Raw genomic sequence first — 23,126 nt, 5'->3', positions numbered from 1 at the left:
GTGCCTGTCTGTACTGCGTGACCCTGTCAAAGAGGTGCTATGGCCACTGGCTTCATGTGGGAGACTCGACCATGATTCCAAAGTTAACCAGAACCGACCCCTCCACAGACATCTGACTGCGAGAGCGGTGCTCCTGGGTGGTCTCTGAGCCATGGAGATTCCCCGACAGGCAGAGATGGTGGAGCTGGTGCCCAATGGCAAACACTTGGAGGGGCTTCTACCAGTGGGCGTGTCCACAACAAACACACAGAGGTAAGTAGATGAGGGGCCTGGTGGCAGCTCAGGGAAGCACAGGGCAGAGGCACAGTCATGGAACTGAGTCACACGTTCTGGCCTCTTCCTGCAGAGCTGAAGACCCCCAACACTGTGCAGAAGGCAAGGGCTTCCTTCAGAAAAGCTCCAGCAAGGAACCACATTTCACCGACGTGAGCTGAGCAGCATGAGGGATTTGGGGGCCGTGGGGAGGATGGACATAGTGATGATGCTCTCTTGGGAAGCCAAGAGACAATGAGGGAGAATGCCACACAGCCCCACTTATTGCCCACTCCCCTCTTTTCCCAACCCTTCTTTGGTACCTGCAGTTCGAGGGGAAGACGTCGTTTGGGATGTCCGTGTTCAACCTCAGCAACGCCATCATGGGCAGTGGCATTCTGGGACTTGCCTACGCCATGGCCAATACCGGCATCATCCTTTTCCTGTAAGTGCTCTGCAAACAGCCCTAAACAGCTGCCAGCCAGGACCTCCCAGGACCTCCCCGTTCTCTATCCAGTGGGTGGGCATGTCTTACTCTGCACCCAGTCCACTGCTGCAAAAACATCCACAGCCAGACAAACACACCTTACTGTTCTGCAAAGCCACAAGGCCAGCCCTACAGACCCGAGTCTGTTCTACCGCGTTTACACTTGATGGCTGAACCCTTGTGGCCAGGCCTTGTGTGGCCACACGTGCCCTTGATTTGGTGGCTCTGCCCTGAAGCCTGAATGGAAAACATGTTTGTCCCAAAGACTCAAGAAAAAAAGGTGCTCAGAGCACAGGCACGGGGCACCCTTGACCCAGAGGGCCCCACCTGGGTCACGTTGCTCCCTGGGTCAAAGAGAGTAGTGTTCGTATCTCTGGAGTCTCCTGACTTGCACCCGCTCCTCAGACATTGATGTCACAGACTCCTTTCTCCCAGTCTCCTTGAGCTCATCACTCCCTGCCAGCCAACCTTCACTGGTCCATTTTCCTCCACGTTCTCCAGGTTCCTTCTGACAGCTGTTGCCCTGTTGTCTAGCTACTCCATCCATCTGCTCCTCAAGTCTTCAGGGATCGTGGGTGAGCCTCTTGCAGGCCCAAAGAGGGTCAGGGCTGAGGTGAACTGGGGGAAGCTCCTTGTGCTATCCTGACATCTGGTTTCTACAGGCATCCGTGCCTATGAGCAGCTGGGCTACCGTGCCTTTGGGACTCCAGGGAAGCTGGCAGCAGCCCTGGCCATCACACTGCAGAACATTGGAGGTGAGGCTGGTGGTTGGGGCAGTGGGATGCAGAATGGGCTGGCTGGTCCAGCTGAGCTCACAACTGTCCCCCTATCTCTTCCCCCAGCCATGTCCAGTTACCTATACATCATCAAGTCTGAGTTGCCTCTTGTCATACAGACCTTTCTGAATCTGGAGAAGCCGACCTCGTGAGCCTGGGGAACGAGGGTGGGAAGCAATGGGTGCCCAGCTAGCCTGATAGGCAAGGCAGAAGCATGGCTGGTGGAGAGCAGAGAACTGCAGACAGAGCCATATTGGGTTCCTGTTTGTATGTGGTACATCCAGGGAAACCCCCAAGAGGGGACTTTTAGAACTAGGAAAGCTAGGGTCCATGTGACCCAGGACCCTGCACATAAGCAGAAGGGCCTCAGGCTTAACTCTAAGCACCTGCTATTCCTGACCATGGGGTCACCCCCCTCCCCGCCACTACCAAGAGATTAAGCCCAGGGCATGTGTGGGGGTGCCAACTACTTAGCCAGCAGCGGCTGGGCATCAGCCTTTCTTTGTGTTTGGGGTGGGGGAGAAGCTAACCCCACTCCTGACCACCCTGCGCCCGTAAGCAGAGGGGCCGTGTGATGGAGAACGGTGTAGAGAGATGAGAAAGAATTAGGATTCGGTATCTAGGATCCCAGGGACCTTTCCCAAGGAATTTGCCTTTGAATTTTCTCTAGAAGAATGAATGGTCCTGGTCCTTTTACCCTTATCTATGCCCCGTGTTCATTTCCAGGAAAGAGGAATAGTACAAAGATGCAGGTGCCAAGAAAGACCACAAGGGCCACAAGTTATTGGCAAGTCCCCGAGACCCCCCAGAAAAGCACAGACCCTTCCTGAGTCAGGTCCTTTCACCCTACCACCTCCCTCAGGAGGCGGGGCCCAGGCCTCTGTGTGCTTGGCAAACAGTGCCAGCAACTGCACTCATAAGGGGACCCACATAAGCTGTGTCCCAGTGCACCTGACACCCTCAAGAGTGTGACAATGAGCCCCCCTTTTTAGATAAAGCTCAGGGAGACTTAGAGTTATGGTTAAACATTGATCACAGGACACAATGTAGCATCACTGGTGTCTCCACCAGGGAAGAGCAGGAGGCCCCACTCCAGGCTGAGGAGGTTGTGACTGTGGCTTCCCACTCTTATTCCTTCAGGGTGTGGTACATGGATGGCAACTACCTTGTGATCCTGGTATCTGTCACCATCATCCTGCCCCTAGCACTAATGCGGCAGCTTGGTGAGTCAACAGGGTCAGCCGTAGAGGGTTGTGGAGGGACACTCAGAAGGAACCCTGAGTCTCACAGTTCCCTCCTTGGCAGGTTACCTAGGCTACTCCAGTGGCTTCTCTCTCAGCTGCATGGTGTTCTTCTTGATTGCAGTAAGCCACCCGCCATGTTGGTCAGGAAAGAGTAATCGCCCAAGGGAGTCCTGGAGGGACTGGGGTGGGGGTAGGACCTCTTGGAAGCCAAAGTGAAAAAGCAGCTCTTCTAACCTGGAATATGGCTTCACGGTGACTTTGCAGGCAGCCAGACACTGACACCCTCACCCTTCTCCACCCCAGGTCATCTACAAAAAGTTCCAAGTTCCCTGCCCATTGGCACACAACTTGGCCAATGCCACAGGCAACTTGAGCCACATGGTGGTATTGGAGAAGGCACAGCTACAGGACGAGCCTGAGGCTGCAGCCTTCTGTAGCCCAAGCTACTTCACACTCAACTCACAGGTACCGATAAGCAAAGCTGGGCCAGGGAAGTGGGGAGAGGGTCTTGGGGGGAGGGCCGTCTTGACATAGTTCTGTGTGTCTCCAGACAGCATACACCATCCCCATCATGGCTTTCGCCTTCGTCTGCCACCCTGAGGTGCTGCCCATATATACAGAGCTCAAGGAGTAGGTGTCTGGGGCTGGGAGAGGGATGCTGGCTGCCTTGATGGTCTGGAGAGAATGGATGTGGTCTTGGATATGTGTCTGGAGGGGGAGGGGACGAGACCCAGGTCACCAGACCAAAGATCTCCATGGTTGATAAGAGTGAACATTAGGATCTGGGCAGTGGTGGTGCACACCTCTAATCCCAGCACTCTGGAGGCAGAGGCAGGTGGATCTCTGTAAGTTCGAGGCCAGCCTGGTCTACAATGTGTGTTCCAGGACAGCCAGCACTATTACACAGAGAAGCCTTATCTCAAAAAAAAAAAAAAAAAAAAAGAGTAGGAAGAGTAGGAATTAGAGAAGACTTTGTCACTGCTGAAGAGAGAAAGTGGTGCCAGAGAGACCCTCAGGTATATGCAGTTACCGCAGGGTGGCTCGGCTTGTCACCACACCCCCTCTACTGTCTGCAGCCCTTCCAAGAAGAAGATGCAACACATCTCCAATCTGTCCATTGCTGTCATGTATGTCATGTACTTCCTGGCCGCCCTCTTCGGCTACCTCACCTTCTATGGTATGGCTGGATCAGCATGGGTGGGATCAGAGGCGAGGCTGGGAGGCAAGGGCTGGTCAGTGGCCATAGCGCCCTGAATACTGTAGGCACTCACTAGATGTGTGATGCCTGACTATGTCCTGCAGCTGTGGAGGTGAGTCTGAGTGCCACTCCCCACAGTGTCAGGGTCCACCGCCCCCTGGCCTGCTGACCACCCTCCCTGCCTGCCACAGACGGGGTGGAGTCGGAGCTGCTGCACACCTACAGCAAGGTGGACCCATTTGATGTGCTGATCTTGTGTGTGCGGGTGGCCGTGCTGATAGCTGTCACACTTACTGTCCCGATTGTTCTGTTCCCGGTGAGCCAGCGGACAGGTGATGGGGCTAGTGCAAGGGAGGGTCTCATGGGGGCCACCGGACTGATGGCTCTTCCCATCTGCCCAGGTACGACGTGCCATCCAGCAGATGCTGTTTCAGAACCAGGAGTTCAGCTGGTTGCGGCACGTGATCATCGCCACCGGCCTGCTTACTTGCATCAACCTGCTGGTTATCTTTGCCCCCAACATCTTGGGCATCTTTGGAATCATTGGTGAGAGTCTGGCCGTACTGTACAAGTAGGAGAGTGTCCCAGAGAATCTCACTTCTACACATTCTGGTAGACACACCTACATTTAAGTGACAGTTGTCCACCATGTACATGGTTTAGCCTCCAACCTGAACTCTTGGTTTTTTTGTTTGGTTTTGGTTTTTCGAGACAGGGTTTCTCTGTGTAGCTTTGGAGCCTATCCTGGAACTAGCTCTTGTAGACCAGGCTGATCTCGAACTCACAGAGATCCGCCTGCCTCTGCCTCCTGAGTGCTGGGATTAAAGGTGTGCGCCACCACCGCCCAGCCTGAACTCTTGTTTTTAAGGCTATTGCAATCCATTTTGAAGACTCAAAACCACTGAGTCAGTCCTCTTTAATAGATAATGGGATGGACCCTAGGACCAAAGTCTTCACAGAGGACCTGGCATGGTAGTGTGTACCTGTAATCTTAGCTTGAGAGGATGACACAGGAGAATCACTTGAGCCCAGGTGTTCAAGACAAGGCCAGGCAGCATAGCAGGATACTTATGACAACAAAAGAACTCATCATGTCTTACCCCCATTTTACATATGGGGAGGACTAAAGTCCAGAGTGATCAAAGGAACATAAGAGCTGCAGTTGGTGAGCGGAGAGTCCCGATTCAGCCATGACACTATCAGACTCTAAGCTTGGTGTCTGTCCTACCCCAGCTGATGCTGCAAGGTTTTGAGCTAGAAAATTAGACAATTCTGAAACATCTTTGGGATGATCCAAGTTTGATTCCTTGACCCTACTCTTCAGTCCACCTCACTGATCTGGGTGCTAAGAACTGGGAGTGTCTTGAAAAGACTCTTGTTTCAAGTCTGTGCTGAACTGGAGTCAACAGATAGACATGCACTATTGGCATGATGGAAAAGTCTCTTGGGGACCTTAGTGTTAGTCAAGTTAGTGCTTAGTCACTGTAACAGAGCACCTGAGGCAATTCACTCATAGAGGCAATGCAGGACTGGTGAGCATGGGTGCTTGCCTCCAAGGACTGACAACTTGAGTTGGATCCCCAGAACTCACATGGTGAAAGAAGAGAACCGACTCCTACAGGTTGTCCTCTGACCTCCATGTGTGTTCAGTGACATACATACACAAAGCAATATATATATACAAATATATATATATATATACAAATATATATATATATAACAATATATATATACAAAACAATAAATGTAAAAGTCAAAATAAAAAAAGAGAAAAGGTTCAGGAGCTGGGGACATAGCTTAGTTAGTACAGGGTTTGCCTGGCTATGTGTGCAAGTTGCCCAGGTTAGAGTCTAGCAGTGGATAAACAAGGTATTGCGGCACCTGCCGATATCCCCAGCATTGACAAGGTGGAGGCAAGAAAACCGGGAGTCCAAGGTCATTCTTGGCTATATAGTATGAGGCTATCCTAGGATAGCCTTGTCCCCAGACAAACAAACAAACAAACAAACAAACAAACAAACAGGCTTATTTTGGCTCATACTTTGACATGCTCCAGCTATCATTGGCTGGTGCCGAAGGATTTGAGGGCTGTAGTGAGATAATAGACATCATGACCTAAGTGTGTGGCAGAACAAAACTGCTTACCCCATGGCCAAGAACTAAAAGGGAAAGAGGGGCAGATCCAAAGCCTTACGATTCCCTTAGCGGCTCATTCCCAAAGTCCTCCCACAGGCTCCGCCTCCTAAAGGTTTGCCCTTCCAAACAGCTCCAACCTAGACACCCCACCACCCAACACTTGGGCCTTCTAAGAGCATTCGAGATCCAAATTATAACAACCTGTGTTAGGAAGCCAGGATCATTAGGAAGCTTCATTGTAAGCTTCATTCCCTTACATTTTTCTGACCCACCAACGCCATCAGCCGTGCAGCCTGGTGGATAGAGGACATGCGGGAAAGGCTGGTGGACTCCCCTAGAATCAGGCAGAGCTCTCACAACATAGAGAAGGCTTGGTCTCACTGAGCGTCCACCTCAGACCTTGGCTGTTGCTATGCTCTGCTTTTTGCAGGCGCCACATCCGCTCCGTGCCTCATCTTCATCTTCCCCGCCATCTTCTACTTCCGGATCATGCCCACTGAGAAGGAACCTGCTAGATCCATCCCTAAAATCCTGGTAGGAGGGGCCTGGAAGCCGGTGGGTGAGGGCAGGGCTGAGGGAACTCTCCTCATCATCTCAGGCTCTCATTTCTGCTGCTCAACAGGCCCTTTGCTTTGCTGCGGTTGGCTTCTTGCTGATGACCATGAGCTTGAGTTTCATCATCATCGACTGGGTCTCGGGGACCAGCCAGCATGGAGGACACCATTAGGATGGCTCCCATCTTGCTCTGTCTGTTCATCCCAGCACCCCGCCCTTACTCTGCAGCCCCTGCTCCCGGTCAGGGGCTCAGTAAGGGGAGAAAGACACTGTAAATACTACGGCATTTGGCTCCACCCATATCCTCTGGAAGGTTTTTGTTGAAGAGCCAGGACCGAGGCCCTTGGACCACCCCCCTGCTGGGCCCCAGAGCTGCAGGGGCTTCCTGAGCTAGGAACAGGGTGGGGCTGTTGCCTCAGATCCCACCGAAACCCTCCATCCTGCTCCCACAGCTGTGTACACCGAGCCCAGCAGCCATCTCCTGAGGTCACACAGACTGTAGGGGCACACAGAGTCAGGACCCAGGCCTGAAGACATCCCCGGGCCTGCCAGGAAGCCATAGTTTACACCCTGAGGGTTCATCCCCAGCCTGCTGACCTCCCAGCCCCTTCTCCCACACTTGGGCCCAAAATCTAGGAAACTCTTGTCCTCTTCTTGCGACTCCTTCATAGGAGGAGACCATATCGGGGGCTGGTATGCACCCCAAGGGATCCCTGCTGTGGACCTTCACCAGTCCTGGGGAGGCTGGGACTCCCACACCTCAAACCTGGGCCATGACTTGCATTCCACTACCGGGAGAAGGGAGGCTGGGCCCAGAATATCCTGCCCTTAGGAGTCAAAGACCCCAGGAGCCAGACTGGCACAGAGGTGGGGAGGCTGGCCTTTTATAAATATTATACATAAGACCCATTATGTTTTATATTCTTGGTCTCCGTAGTCCTCGGGGCTCTGGAAAGTAGGATAGGGCTCAGTAAGGGTATGGATGGCACTGGGGTTCTCCTGTCTGCTTCCCTGCATGGGAGTGGGAACTGGGCAAGACCCCCTACCCCCACCTCACCTCCTGTCTCTCAGACCAACCAGAGGCATGCTCAGACCCAGCTCTGGGCCCGGGCCAAGTTCAGCACAGACCTGCTTTCTCACGGGGTGAGGTGGGGAGGAATTAATGAGGCCCCAGGAAATGGGACAGAGAGAAGCTTGCGGAAGGAGGCAACGTGAGGAGCATCCCCAGCAGCTCCAGACAGGGTCTGAGCTGGGGGCGGCTGAGCCTTGCAGAAGCCTCAGGAAAGGGTCCCTGCAGTCCACCAGCTCCCAGGCTACTTGTCAACCCCGTGTCAGTGCCTTGAAGCTGGAGACAAAACTTCAGGGATGCTTTCCTTGCAGGACTGTTCTTTTTATTGACAATAAACACCTCTATGGATAAAGGTCGGGTAGCGAGTCTCAGTGGAGTTAGGGTAGTCCTAAGTGGCTAAGGGAGAGGGAAGTTCAAGGCAAGGCAGGGACTTCAAGGAGGCCGGGCAGCTCCAGGTATCCTGGCCCAAGTGGGACTGGGAAGCTGCCCACTGCAATGAGCAGGACTGAATCAGCTACAGCCCTGAGGGATGGAAGTGCCCAGGCCTTGGCACCAAATCCTCATTAGGAAAGACCCTGCACCAGCCTAGGCCACCAGCGAAAGGACAGCAAGAAAAATCCAGTTTGAACTTGAAAGGCAATTGCCAGCTTGGGAAAACCCTGAAGAAAGAACTTCTTCAAGCTGGTGGCTGCTTGGACCATAGCCATGCCAGCTAGCAGAGGGGAGCTTCCTGAGTCCCATCAGTCCTAGGTGCCTGACTTCAACCATGGAGCCCCATGGCCACAAGAAAAAAATCTGGATGCTGGCCTGACATTAGGTGCAGTCTAAGGTACTCTGTCAGGAGGAACTGTCCACTGGGGGTCACTGGGCTCTTCTCCAGTCTTGCCTGGATTGCCTGGCTCCGGGGAGTGAGGGATAATCAAGGGTAGAGTCTATCCTGTGGGCAGACCGCAGAGCCTTTTTACATCCTCTATTCAAAGGAGGACACAGGACAACACAGCCATGGGACAGCAGCCAAGGCTCGGGCTTCTCTGACCAGATGTGGTAACAGTAGCCCCCATACAGAGCCAGGGTGTGCAGGGGGACCCTCACCCCAGAGCTCTTCTCTGCTTGCTCAGCCTGACCACAGGTGGCAGGCTGAAGTAGGAGCGGGCCAAGTGATGCAGGCACTGTACTAGATTCGAGAGCCATGGACCCACAAGGCTGTGAAATGAGTATTCCCGTCACTGGCTGCCAAGTCCAGTGACATGGTGATTCAGACTCCATAAGGAAGGCCATAGCTCTTGGGACACCATTATGGATTACTGTATGTTTGAATAGCTTCCTAGATTTTCCCCTTCTTTATGCTTCTGAGGGAAAAAAAAAAAAAGAAAGCTCTATACTTGGAAGCTCAGGATAGAGTACTTGTCTAGCATGTGTGAGGCCCTTAGTTCAACTTACAGCAACACACACACCCGCACAGACATATGCACACACGCACACGTGCATATACTCAGAGGCTCTGAAAAATAATTTGTTTTATTTGAAATATTGATGTTACAGCACCCCAAAAGTCTAGCAGATGTGCCATTTGTATTTTCTTCACTTTTCTCTCTTTTTTTCTGATGCGGGATGGAAGATAAGATCTCACCGTGTAGGCTCAAGCTAGACTCAGACTTCCAGTTGTCCTCAGAGGTGGGACGACAGGAGTGGGCCACTGTACCCAACTCACATTGCTTATCATTGTCTTCTAATGACTGCTGGTCGTGGAAAAATAAGAATATACTTAGCACTGGATAGGGCAGGAAAATTCCAAGTTTAAATCCAGCCTGGGCTACGTAGTGAGACCAAAAAGGGGCTGGAGAGATGGCTTGGAAGAGCGCTGGCTGCTCTTCCAGAGGTCCTGAGTTCAATTCCCAGAAACCACATGGTGGCTCACAACCATCTGTAATGGGAACTGATGCCCTCTTCTGACGAGCAGGCATACATGCAGGCAGAACACTGAATACGGAATAAATAAATAAATCTTGAGAGAGTCCAAAAAGATAATACATACCAGGAAAATCTAGAGTTCCCTCACCGCCCAGCAGCTGGCCCTGCCCACATTTCCTCACTCACGTGTAGAGAACCCCCCCCCGGTCTCCGCCCCCTGCCCCCCAACCCCCCGCCCCGTCATATGAAAGATGAGTTGTCCATTCATTCTCCAAGGTTTTGTTTTGTTATTGTCATGTTGGATATTGAATCCAGGGTCCCATGTATGTTAGGTGAGTATTCCACAATAGAGCTGTATTTCTAGTCTATTTCTGGGGAGGGTGCTGGGGTCAAACCTAGGGATTCATACATATTAGGCACAGGGTCCTCTACCATGTTGAAGTCATCCCCAAAATATATTTATGGAGACTTTTCACAAACACTCTTTTTGCTGCTACTGCTGTTGTTGTTTTGAGACAGCTCTGGCTGTCCTGGAACTCTCTTTGTAGACCAGGCAGGCCTCAAACTCACAGAGATCTTCCTGCCTCTGCTTCCCAAGTACTGGGGTTAAATGCATAGGCTGCTACCACCACCTGACTGCCAAACACTCTTTTTTTATTTGTTTTGTTTTGTTTTTCAAGACAGGGTTTCTCTGTGTAGCTTTGGAACCTATCCTGGCACTTGTTCTGGAGACCAGGCTAGCCTCGAACTCACAGAGATCCACCTGCCTCTGCCTCCCGAGTGCTGGGATTAAAGGCCTGCAATTTCTAGCACTGACATGGCAGCTCACAACTGTCTGTAACTCCAGTTCAAGGGAACCTGACACCCAACGGCAAAATACCAATTTACATTAAATTATTATTATTATTATTATTATTAAAATAAAGAAAGAAGATGCCTTTAATCCCAACACTCAGGAGGCAGAGGCAGACAGATCTCTAAGTTCAAGGTCAACCTGGTCTACAGAGTGAGTTCCAGGACAGCCAAGGCTACACAGAGAAACCCTGTCTCAAAAGCAAACAAACAAACAAATAGATGTTTAGTACTGGAGAGAACAAAAACCTCAAAAGATAGGGAGGAGATGGAGAGACAGGTCATAAGGTGAGCCAGGATGGCCTCGCTGAAGATGGACTTTGCTTCAGAAATTCCGAAGAAACCATGTAGAAATGTTCAGGGAACAAGCAGGAAGAAGCTCAGGAGACTGTTCCAGTCAGCAGGACCAACCAAAGGAAAGCCTTGAGGTCCTTGTGCCCTAGCGTAGGAGGGACAGCCAGGAGGTCCTGAGGCTGGGCCTGGGGAAGCAGAGGAAAGCGTCCAGTGGGCACTGAAGAAGGGAAGTACCCTGGGGCCTGTCAGCCACTGCAGGATGTTTGGACTTTTTTGCAGCATGAGAACAATGCCAGGCCCCTAAATGAAAGGGAGTAAGATCTGATTCAGTGGTAACTCTAAGGGGTTTAGTTTTTTTTTGTTTGTTTGCTTTGCTTTGCTTTGCTTTTTGCTTCTTTTGTTTGTTTATTTTGCTTTCTGTATGGGGCTGTGATTTTTTTGTTTTGTTTTGTTTTTCGAAACAGGGTTTCTTTGTATTGCTTTGGAGGTTGTCATGGAACTCCCTCTGTAGACCAGGCTGGCCTCGAATTTAAAGATTCACCTGCCTTTGCCTCTGAGTGCTGGGATCAAAGGCATGCACCACCATGCCTGGCTGGTTGGTTGATTTTCAGTACTATTTATTTATCTATTTACTTTTAATGTGCATGTGAAAATGTGTACCACATGCATGTCCAGTGCCTGAGGAGGTCACAAGAGGGCATCAGATCACCTGGAACTGAAGTTAACAGATGGTTGTGAGCTGCCTTGTGGGTGCTGGGAATCAAATCAGGCCCCTCTACAAGAGTAGCCAATGTTCTTAACTGCTGAGCCATCTCTCCATGTCCCTCTTGTGACAAGCTCTTGATGTGTAGCCTTCATTAGAATGGAACTCCCTCTGTAGAGCAGGATGGCCTTGCACTCCTAGAGGTCCGCCAGCCTCTGCTTATCCAGTGCTGGGATCAAAGGCGTGCGTTACCACACTCAGCTAGTAAGTCTGCTAAACAGATCCATCTAGTTGCTGAACTGAGAGATGGATCAGACGTTTAGAGTCTGGACCGCTATTCTGGAAGAGCCAAGTTTGATTCCCAGTATCCACATCAGGGGGCTCACAACTGCCGGTAACTCCAAGGTTCCAAAGCCTTTGCCCTTCTTAGGCACTTCATACACTTTTTTTTTTTTTTTTTTTTTTTTTTTTTTTTTTTTTGGTTAATCTAGATAGGGTTTCTCTGTGGCTTTGGAGGCTGTCCTGGAGTCCTGGAGACCAGACTGGCCTCAAACTCACAGAGATCCACCTACCTCTGACTCCCGAGTGCTGGGATTAAAGGTGTGCGCCACCAATGCCTGGCCATACACTTATCTTTTAAGTTTAGAAAGTGAAATGAAAAGAGAAGGAAGAAAGAAATGAAGACAGACGGACTAGAAAAGACTGCTGGAAAGAATAGAAATGGAAGTGCTTAGCTCAGTGATGAGCTGGAGCTGGTAAAGGGTGCTGGAGAAACTGAGCGAGGAGACAGTGTTGGGTTTGATGTAGCTGGAAACCTCCTGACTAAGTACAGTAGCTAGTGTACAGCGAGTGCCAGATGAGCCCTCACAGTGGGAGCGCGTGGGAAGACCCTGGAGGGCAGGTGCAGGAGTCTCCCTTGACCCCAGTGTGAAGTCTAAGCAAATGGCTTTCTTTCAAACAGCTTACAGCAGTGATGCTTGATTACAAGTGAGTGACAGAAAAAATATTCCTGAAAGGAGAGCTGAAGGAACAAAAGTGCTGTCAGGGAGTTGGAGAAGGCTCAGCAGTTAAGAGCACCTGTTCTTCCACAAGTCCTCAGTCAGTTTCCAGCACCTACACTGGTGACTCACAGCTACTTGAAACTCTGACTCCAGGTATCTGACACCTTCTTCTGATCTCCATAAGAGCCTGCTCGCTGGGCGGTGGTGGTGGCGCAACGCCTTTAATCCCAGCGTTCAGGAGGCAGAGGCAGGAGGATTTCTGTGAGTTGGAGGCCACCCTGCTCTAAAGAGCTAGCTCCAGGACAGGCTCCAAAGCTACACAAAGAAACCCTGTCTCAAAAATCAAAACAAACAAAAAACAACATCAACAACAATAAAAGAACTTGCGCACATGTACACAAATACACAAAAAAGTAAATCTCTTAAAAAGAAAGTGGGCTGGGGTTAGCACGGCCCACTCTTCCAGAGGTCCTGAGTTCAATTCCCAGGAACCACATGGTGGCTCATAAACATCTGTAATGAGATCTTGTGCCCTCTTCTGGCATGCAGGCATACAAGCATGCAGAACACTGTATGTGATAAATTAATCTTGAAAGAAAGAAAGAAAGGAAGGAAGGAAGGAAGGAAGGAAGGAAGGAAAAGAAAAGCCACGTGGTGGTGGCGCAGGCCTTTAATCCTAGTACTCTGAAGGCAGAGGCAGGTGGATCTCTGTGAGTCCAAGGCCTGCCTGGTCTACAGAGCGAGTTCCAGAACAGCCAGGGCTGCACAGAGAAACCCTGTCTTGAAAAACAACAAAAGAAAAGAAAAAAAAGAAACCTGCCTGCCTTCAAATTTTCACAAGGTCTCGGTGAGACAGTGGCAAGCCTATAATCCTAATAGGAGGACAGCCACAAGTTCAAGTCAAGTTTAGTCTACATAGGGAGCTTTAGGTAAACCAGGGCTACGAAGAGAGGTTCTATTCAAACCAAACACGCAAGCCTGGCCTGCCTGTACGGTGAACGCTAAGCCCCCAAATTTATAGCAGGCGGCCTCTGCTGCCCTCTGGTGGTCATGGTTGTGCGGGGGACCCAGAATATATGAAGGAGGCAGAAAAGAGAGGGAGAAATGATCCCAAAAGGCTTGGGCCTCCACGGGGGTATTGTGAATGGCACAGGGATCCAGTCTGGGCCCACTTGCTACCTGACCTTGGAGGAGACCCCAGAATGGACCCTTCTCCCCTGCCTACATCTCTCAGATGCTGGGATCACTTGCGTGTCCAGTTTATAGTGCCCCCGATGAAACCAGGGCTTCATGCGTGCTACCAGTTGAGAAATTCAGCTGTATCTCCAACCCATACCCCCAGATCCCCTCTCTCACCCTCTGGGGATGGAACCCAGGGGGCTGTGCACATGTCAGGCAGGCAGGCGGTATGCCCCTGAGCTACCTTCTCTGGCCCCTTTTACTGTACTAATGGTTCTCAGAGCCCCTTCAGGTATTACGTCGTTTCTCTCCATATCTCACCCTTGACTTTAGGGTCAAGCCCCACGGTGCATTCCAGTTCCCACAGTGCACGTCTTGGACTGGGCACAGAGACCAACACTGAGCCTTCAGGTAGCTGGCAAGATATCCAGGGGAGAAATCACAAATCACCTTCTGAATCTCCAGTCTCAGCTGTGAAGTGAAAGCAGGGAGGAAGGGAGAGTCCTGACAGAATGTGCAAAGCACCAGGAGAGACGGTTGCTACCGGAGGCGTCCTAAGGACCAGCTGATAACGACTACAAGGGAAGAGGACTTGGATGGATGGATTCTGATGCCGGGCAAGAGAAGAGCAGCAGGGTACCACAGAGGGCAAGCAAGTTGATGCTAAATAGGGGCTGCTTAGTGGAACTAGGCCTCGACGGCCACGGACTGACGCCTCGGCGGAGGCGAGACTAGAGCCCAAGGCAGGAGACAAGAAGAGCTGGAAGGCGGTAGCAGCCACAGGTGGTGGCCCCGAGGCCGGGCAAAGAGAGGAAGATGACGAGCCTGATCCGCCACGGTTCCTGAGCCGCATTGCTCTGCGCCCACCAGGGGGCGCCGCTCCTCCGTGGAGGAGAACCCTGCGGCCGCTGAAATCGCCTGCTCTGGCCTAGAGATCCCGGAAGAGGCGGGGCAACTCTCGCCGAGACCACTTCCGCCTTTAACTCGGACCGGCTGGAGCTAGATTTTCGTCGGGGGACAGTGAAAGAATTTAGGAGGGGATGTCGAGAATTGAGGGGTATTAGAGGACTGTGATCAGAGTCAGAAGCCAAGCAGCACCCCAAGAGAGGGTGCGCCCTGCACAGCTGTAAGATTCAGCCCGAGCTGCCCCAGTTTTTTACCGTTAGTAGTTCTGTGGACTCTGAGTCTGAGATGGTGAGGAGCAGAAAGGTGAAGAAACCATTATGGGGACTTGAGGAGTGTTCTTGGGCCAGCTAGATGGCTCAGTGGGTAAAGGCCCTTGGGTGTAAGCCTAACACCTGCCAATGTGAGTTAAATTCAGAGGGACAGAACCGGCTCCACAAAGTTGTCTTTTGTTCTCCACACAGGTGTACACACACAACACACACACACACACACACACACACACACACACACACGTGTACCAACAATAATTTCACCATGTAGCCCCAGTTGACCTGAAACTCATGATGCAGACCAGGCTGGCCTCGACTTCACAGAGATCTGCCTGCCTCTGTCTCCTGAATGCTGGGGCTAAAGGCAGGGACTACCACACTCGGCCTTAAAAGTTTTTTTAATATATAATGAGCTTCCTCTATTTGGAGAAAAAGTTAAGCCTTCAGGGAAGACTAAAAGGAGACCAACCAGTCCCAGGCCTGCTGGGGGAAGCAAACAACAGCCCCTTAGTGTGTTTGTATACACACATCTAAGATCTCTTCTCCTAGGAGACTCCGGACAGTCCTGTGGGACAGGCTTCTCCATCACCTTCCCATGATGGCTGCTCCCCTGCCTCCCAGCCTTCCGGCTGGTCCTTAGGCTATATTTCTCTTTGAAGCCAGAGGGATCATTAAAATATCAGATCTTGGGGCTAGAGAGATGGCTCAGCAGTTAAGAGCACTCACCACTCTTGCAAAGGACAGAATTCAGTTCCTAGCACTCATGTTGGGCAACTCAAATGCTTGTAACACCAGTTCCTAGGGACCTGACACCCTCGTGCATGCACCCACACATATACATATACATACATGGTAATTTAAAAATGGAAGGCGGAGAGCAGGAGAGACGTCTCAGTGGTGAAGAGCACTGGATGCTCGTCCAGAGACCAGGCATTTGTTTGCCAGCATACATGGTAGCTCAGAACTGTCCAAGTTCCAATTCCAGGGCATCTTAGACCATCTTCTGAGACCTTTGAATACATGGAGTAAACAAACTGTCATGTAAATAAATTCCTTTTTTTTTTTAAAAAAAAAAGGTTTGTTACTATGTAGCTCTGGCTGTCCTGGAACTCACTATGTAGACCAGGTTGGCCTCAAACTCACAGAGATCTAGCGGCCTCTGTTTCCCAAGTGCTGGAACTAAAGGCTCATGCCACCATGCCCGACTTAAATCTTTTTTAAAAAATTAAAACTGGGGCAGGATGATGGTGGTGCAGGCCTTTAAACCCAGCACTTGGGAGGCAAAGGCAAAGGCAGGTGGATCTCTGTGAGTTCAAGGCCAGCCTGGTCTACAGAGTGAGTTCCAGGACAGTCAGAGCTGTTCCACAGAGAGACACTATCTCAAAAAAAAAAAAAAAAAAAAAAAAAAAAGAAAAGAAAAGAGAACTGGGGCTTGAGAGATGGCTCACTGGCTGAGAGCCCTTGCTCTTACTGAGGACTCAGGTTCTGTTCCCAGAACCCACATGGCAACTCACAACCACAATTCTAATTCCAGGATGTGCCGTCCTCTTCTGGCCTCCATTGACACCAGGCACATACATGATGCACATCCTTACATACATGCAGACAAAACATAGATAAACATTTAAAAATAATAATAAAATAAAAATTAAAAATAACATAGTGTGGTGGGACATGCCTTTAACACTAGTATTTGGGAGGCAGAGACTGATGGATCTCTGAGTTCAAGGCCAGTCAGGGCTACATAGTGAGATGCTGTATAAATAATTAATTAAAAAACTAATCTTTTTAAAATTTATTTATTGTATATATAGTATTCTGTCTGCATGTATTCCTGCAGGCCAGAAGAGAGCACCAGATCCTATTATGGATGGTTGTGAGCCACCATGTGGTTGCTGGGAATTGAACTCAAGACCTCTGGAAGAACAGCCAGTGCTCTTAACCTCTGAGCCATCTCTCCAGACCTAAAAACAAATCTTAAAAAATGAAATGTCAGATCTTATCACTATCTGAAAAAAAAATGGGGGGGAAATCACTCAAATGATTTCATCAGGCTTAGAATACAGAATACAGTTTGACTCTTTTTATTCCCCCTTACCTGTAAGAGTCACAGGTTTGACTCTTTCTTGCCTGTGGCCTCCTCCTTTCTGGTGCTAGTTTACACCTTGGCCTGTTGCAATGACATGCACTGGTCCTTATCTGAGGACTTTTTTTTTGGTTTTTCGAGACAGGGTTTCTCTGTGTAGCTTTGGAGCCTTGGAGCCTGTCCTGGAACTCACCCTGTGTCTGAGGACTAGGCTGACCTTGAACTCACAGAGATCCACCTGCCTCTGCCTCCTGAGTACTAGGATTAAAGGCGTGCGCCACCATGTCCCGGTAATCTGAGGGCCTTTTCCTGGCTGATGGCTTCCTAGAGGCTGGTCCTCCAGCGGCCCGTGTTGCTCCTCACTGGGCTCCTCTCCACTGTCTGATTCACTTTTGGTTGCTTCCTATGGGACAGTGCAATGGTCCTGTTCTTTCCTGACCCAGTGACCCGCTGTCCCCTCAGAACAAGCTCCCTGTCTTTCTTCCCTCTATCCGGGATCACCATCTATGGAAAGCTCTCCATGCCCACGTAGCAAGGTGCACCCTGCTCAATGGCTGCTGTTACATCACCTTCATTAGAGCTGTTTTTGCCTCTTCATTAAATTAAATTCCAGGAAGCGGTGCTAATGACAGCACTAACGAGTCACGGGAGAGGCTACCAGTCCCAGCCTTTGGACAGAGTGAAGGGGGGGGGACTAGGCAACAACCTGAGCAAAGCGGGGGCTCCTGGGATGAAGCCGATCATTTCCCACACCCTCCTAGGACTCTTGAGCTTCACCTGGGAGGCAGCCTTCTGAGGCACAGTGAAAGACTGGGCCCTGAACTCTTCAAGCACTAAGAGAAGGGAGGGCTCAGTTCGTGGCCCTAAAGCCCTGAGTGGCCTCTTGTTCTATTGCAAGGTTCCAGGGCCATCCGTCCTGTTTATGACAGAAGTGCCACTAACTACCTGGACAAGTAAGATTGACAAGGGTAGAGCCTGGTCCCTCATTTGGAGATGCTAGGCGTCCTCCCTCCTCGGTGACACCTCTCATGTCACTGTCTCTGCCCCAAGATCTGTGTTTGCTATTGCCTGAGCCTGTCCCCCTCCTCTGTGCTTTTCACAAAATGGGTCCCTTTCCATGAGACAGAATTCTCTTCCTCAGGCTGGCATCCCTGCACGTGTCTCCCAGCGACCCTGGTGTTACCCTGTAGATTTCCTCTGAAGCTGAGTTCCTTTCCCTGTTTACTTGTCGAACATGTGTTCCTGAGGGCGGGCAGCGTCCACCTGCCTTCCCTGCCTTAGGCTCTCTGCCTTGGCACCCAGCAGTTTCTAGTGCTTGAGCAGAAGAGCAGGTGAATGGGTGGAGTGTGTGTGTGTGTGGGGGGGGGTGGATCTTGTCTAATTCAGAACTTCTGGGCCAAGAGTTCAGGGTCTTCAGTTCTCTAAGTGGAAGTCAATAATTTATGAAGAGATGGTTAGAAAGGGGAAACTTAGGGTCTAGGATCCCGGGCTTGGTCTGTTCCTTTTGGGGAAAAAAAAAAAGCACCCTGGCAGGGACTGGGAAGAGAGGAAAGATCGCCCACTCCAATTTCAGAATCACTGCTAAGGGGGAAGTTCAGGGGACAGACCAGGAGGTGGAGTTTGGTAGGACTTGGGAGGGGGGAGCGCAGGGTGCTGGGGGGAGGTCGGGGGGTATGCGTGAGGGTAGCCAGGATAGGAGCTCTGGCCACTGAAAGCCTCACGCACAAGTTGCCAAGGCCATGTCTCCAAGGTACTGATTTGGTTGGTGGTCATGAGTCTTTGTCTCCTGGCCACCTAATCGCCATGGAGGTGAGGTACCTAGGATCTTGGACCTCCCTCAGGGTCCTGACCATTCCTGGACTCAGGGCAAGGGCAATAGACACACCCACAGTGAAACTGCCTTTGGGGAAGTGCTGGCAGCTTCCTCTTCCTGGCGCCTGAAGGCTAGGGTGTCATAGCCCACTGAAGGGGTCTCTGTTCCTCACCCTGCTCAGGACTGTGGCTTGACAGGAACTCAGGACAAGCTGGACACGCTCTGCGGCCTGTGGTGAGCCACAAGGCTGCTCTGGCTCAGGGGGCTGGGATAGCAGTTCCCTGCAGCTATCCAGCTGTGGAGCCACTCTCACTGCTGGATAGCATCTCACTTGTTTTACAGTCAAATCTAGGTGGTGTTGAGCTCATTGGGCCAGGGACAATTCAGGCTCCCTGTGGTGCTCAGGCTAAACTGCCCTCTGCACCCAAAGCCCTTCTGGGTTTCTGAGAGTGGAGAAACCTGGAACCTTTGCTGCCTCCCATGGTGGCTGAACAGGGAAGTCTCCTGGTCCTCGGCTGGTTCAGTTATAAAGGAGGGGATTCTCCAACACTAACCTTTAACCACCCAGCCCCACTCTTTAGTCCCACTTTTCTCCTTTACATGTGTGGTTCCTTCCTCCTCCTCTAACCCTTTTCTAATTTTATTTATTTTGGGTTTTCGAGACAGGGTTTCTCTGTGGCTTTTTGAGGCTGTCCTGGAACTAGCTCTGTAGACCAGGCTGGCCTCAAGCTCACAGAGATCCGCCTGTCTCTACTTTCTGAGTGCTGGGACTAAAGATGTGTGCTGCCACCACCCAGTTTATTTTATTTTATGGCTATGAGGGCTTTTACCTGCATATATGTTTGGGCAGCACTTACATGCAGTGCCTGAAGAGGTCAAAAGAGTTGAAACTGGAGTTAAGGATGCTTGTGAACTGCCGTGTGGGTGCTGAGAGCCAAACCCAGGTCCCCTGGAAGAGTAGCAATGCTCCTAACTGCTGAGCCATCTTTGTAGCTCACTGTGCCTCTTTCTGTAATGTTTTCACTGTTCTCCCTTACTCAGAATATCTCTTCCACCAAGAAAGTTCCCTGGACTTCCCAGGCAACAATAGTTTTTCCCTTATCTGCATATACTATTATGGTATTTTTTTCCCTTGCTTATTGATGGGGGAAGCTCTAAGACATGGTACCCACTATATAGCCCATACTGGTCTCAGATTTGTTATGGAGCTGAAGGTGACCCTAAATTTATTATACTCCAGCCTCAACCTCTGTGTTGTTGGGGTTACAGGTGGTCTACATCCATCTCTAAGATAAGGAGATCACAAGGAGGGTGGAGTAGATTTGGGTTAATTTATTAATGTAATTTGACAAATATTTACCTGCTGCCCCATAGAAGACCTGGAAACAGGATCTTGGGTCAGGGAGACCTTGCCATGAGACTCACTTCAGTGAAGTGGTTCTCAACCTCCCTAATGCTGCCACCCTTTGATGCAGTTCCTCATGCTGTGGGGACCCCAACCATAAAATTATTTTCTTTACTACTTCATAACTGTAATTTTGTTGCTGTTATGAGTTGTAATGTAAATATCTGATATTCGACCTCTGTGAAAGGGTTGTGTGACCACCCAAAGAGGGTCACAACTCACAGGTTGAGAGCCAGTGCTCCAGTGGGATATAGCTGGAGATAGGACTGTGGACCCCAGAGAGACCTATCTATTCCACAGTCAGGCGGAAACAAAAATAGTTGGGGGATGGTGGTGATTAGTGGGATAAAAGATAAAGTGGGACAGCAAGGTAAGATAGAGTGGTGTCGTGGTGGCCCAGTCCTGTAATCTCAGCTCTCTGGAGCAGGAGGATCACAAGCTTCAGGTCAGCCTGAAGTCATCCTCTAAGTAGGGATAGCCTCTATAGGGTCTTATAAACAGCTCACCCACACTGCAGCATTCTGTATACCACACACGTTCTGAACACCTTACCCATTTCTGCCCTTAGTCCTGTGCATTGGGTATGAACAGACCCACTTTACTGGTAAGAGGACCAGAACCAGAATGTAGGAAGCATCTGATGCTTGTCCACAGTAAACGTTCCCAGAGTCCTTTCAGGCAATAACAGTCCTACCTCTAGCAAAGACTGTTTGTTTGAGACAGAGTCTCTCTGTCCTGGAACTCTCTTCATAGATCAGGCTGGCCTTGAAACCACAGAGATCCACCTGCCTCTGCCTCCACCTGCCTCTGACTCTTGAGTGCTGGGATTGAAGGCATTCACTACTACCCCAAACTTTTTTTTTTAAGATTTTATTTATTATGTATATACAACATTCTGCTTCCGTGTATTTCTGCACACCAGAAGAGGGCACCAGATCTCATTACAGATGGTTGTGAGTCACCATGTGGTTGCTGGGAATTGAACTCTGGACCTCTGGAAGAACAGCCAGTGCTCTTAACCTCTGAGCCATCTCTCCAGGCCCCTGCCCCCAGACTTTTAGCAAAGTTTAAACCAGTGTTTGCAAGCTTTGTGCTCAGGGTACGAGGGAGCTACAGAAGGTTTGTAAAAGGGGAGTGATGCAATTTACTTCAGTTGTCCTGCTGGCTGCCCTGTGGAAGATGGATTGGAGAAGCAGGAGAGCTGGGGAGGGTGATGTCTTCCTAGAATGAGATAATGGCGACAGAGGACAGACAGGCTTTAAGGAGGAATTAAGGATAGGCTAACTGTACTTGTTTGGTGGGAGTGAAGGGTCCTGGCTCTGCCTAGTGGGAGGGATCATGAAGGAAGTGACTGTCCAGGAACAGGTACAAATAAGGAGGGTATGCCCAGTTCTGGGCAGAATGGGTTTGTGGGAGTCGGAGGTGTCTGGCAGAGTCCCAAACACGGGACTGACAATCAGGAAGAAATCAGATGCGAGAACCATGTGAGTCCTACATTGATGGAAAGGGAGGGAAGTGACCGGAGTGGCAAGCGGAGGCCTGGCCCTAGCTCTGGGTACTCACATGGAAATGAGGAAAGAGCAGCCAAAGCATTGCCAGTCTCCCTGGGAAGAATATGGGGCTGGGAAGGAATGGCTGGCTGCCGGAGAGGTGTGAGGGCTATGGGATCTGGCCCGGCCCTGAAGAAGGCCGTGTCTTCTTGTTCCACCTCCACAGACTGGGGTCTGTGTGCTGCCCACCTCCCTTGAGTGGGGCCTCCAAGGGGCTGACAGGTTCGTTTGTTGCCTGGCAACTGAGAGAGCTGTTGGCTGTTGCTAGGAGCAAGCTAGGGAGGCCAGAGTAGCAAAGCTCCGAAGCACAGGGCGGGGCAGACAGGGGGGAGGGGAAGGCAGCGGGGGAGGGGCTGGCTTGGAGAGGGATTTGTGTGTTATCGGTATGTTGTAGATTGCGCTCAGCTGTGTGTGCCCATATTCACGATGTCACGTTGGAGGTAAATCCTACAGGTGGATCTATACATCATATCTCTCTCCATAGATAGCATTAGTGTTTTCATCCCATTTAATGCATGCCGGGGGCAGGGCCTGCTTGAGCTTTGACTTCAGGCAGAAAGATCCCTGAGGGAAGCGTTGGATGATTACAGGCTAATGACTCCTCCACAGGGAAGACATTCAGCTGATGTGGACACATGGACGGACACTCCAGAGAGAACAGGCTTTGGTCTGGGGCTGTACAGAAAATCTTACTGCATAGTGATTGGAAAATGCATCAGAAGTCCAGTCAAAGTTGGGGTCACAGGTTCCTCTTAAAAAGCGGACGAGAGAGATTTGAAACATCTCCACTCCCACCTTTGCTCAGCCACAGGGTTGCAGCCACTACCCAGAAGAGACATGGAACGGAGGAAGCCTCCAGAGGCTGACAGAGAACGAAAGGGACAAATTAAAAGATCATGGCAACATTCTCTTCCTTCTGTCTCTCCTGCTAGAGTCCAGTTTGACTGGTCCCTGGCTGAAGCCCGGAATTACTGCCTGCAGGAGAATGCTTCCCAGCCTATCAGGCAAAAGGACTAAGGTGTAGATGACAGGGGAAGATAGTCCAGGCAAAGGTGTAAAGACAGCAACCAGCCGTTTTTGCTTTTTGACGTAGTGCAACTTAGAAAGCTGCCTTAAAGAAAACCAAGATCCAGAAAGGCATCATTTGCCCTCCGCGGGGTCGAGATTAGTAGATCCCCAAACAAGTTTATGGGTTCACTTCTAGCAAGTGAAAGACACACCTTCTCCATCTTACTCTTTTAATTCACAAAAACTCAAAGTCCTGGTTTCTTTTCGGCCTGCACAGAGGGCAGCCAGTCCCGACCCTTGGGCTACCAGATCAACGGGTCCAACAGTCTTGAAACAGAGCCCCAGGCTCTCAGCACCCAATCGGAGCGGAGCTCCGCCTGCAGCCCGCCCAGAGGCCTGAGCCTGTTAGCTCTACCCCTAACGCCTTCCCTA

At 50.6% G+C, this 23,126-nt stretch overlaps 1 protein-coding gene across 1 annotated transcript; it reads left to right on the top strand.

Moving 5' to 3' along the window:
- The first annotated feature begins 151 nt into the window (after positions 1-151).
- Slc38a3 (solute carrier family 38 member 3) lies at positions 152-7,503 on the top strand. The gene is made up of 15 exons (XM_035444574.1): positions 152-252; positions 347-425; positions 582-697; positions 1,241-1,314; positions 1,402-1,494; positions 1,582-1,663; positions 2,656-2,738; positions 2,821-2,879; positions 3,063-3,224; positions 3,310-3,389; positions 3,836-3,936; positions 4,149-4,273; positions 4,359-4,503; positions 6,524-6,627; positions 6,716-7,503. Exons 1-15 carry the CDS (start codon positions 152-154, stop codon positions 6,818-6,820), a joined length of 1,509 nt encoding a protein of 502 aa, XP_035300465.1. The 3' UTR covers positions 6,821-7,503.
- The last annotated feature ends 15,623 nt before the right edge of the window (positions 7,504-23,126 follow it).

The sequence above is a fragment of the Cricetulus griseus genome, chromosome 4 (genome assembly GCF_003668045.3).
Source record: "Cricetulus griseus strain 17A/GY chromosome 4, alternate assembly CriGri-PICRH-1.0, whole genome shotgun sequence".
NCBI lineage: Eukaryota > Metazoa > Chordata > Mammalia > Rodentia > Cricetidae > Cricetulus > Cricetulus griseus.
This window is presented reverse-complemented; position numbering and strand designations above follow the sequence as displayed.

Coding starts and splice junctions, on each gene's coding strand:
- Slc38a3 (XM_035444574.1), top strand. CDS start 152: ATGGAGATTCCCCGACAGGCAGAGATGGTGGAGCTGGTGCCCAATGGC. Junction 1,315..1,401: donor CAAGTCTTCAGGGATCGTGG/GTGAGCCTCTTG, acceptor TGGTTTCTACAG/GCATCCGTGCCTATGAGCAG. Junction 1,664..2,655: donor AATCTGGAGAAGCCGACCTC/GTGAGCCTGGGG, acceptor TTATTCCTTCAG/GGTGTGGTACATGGATGGCA.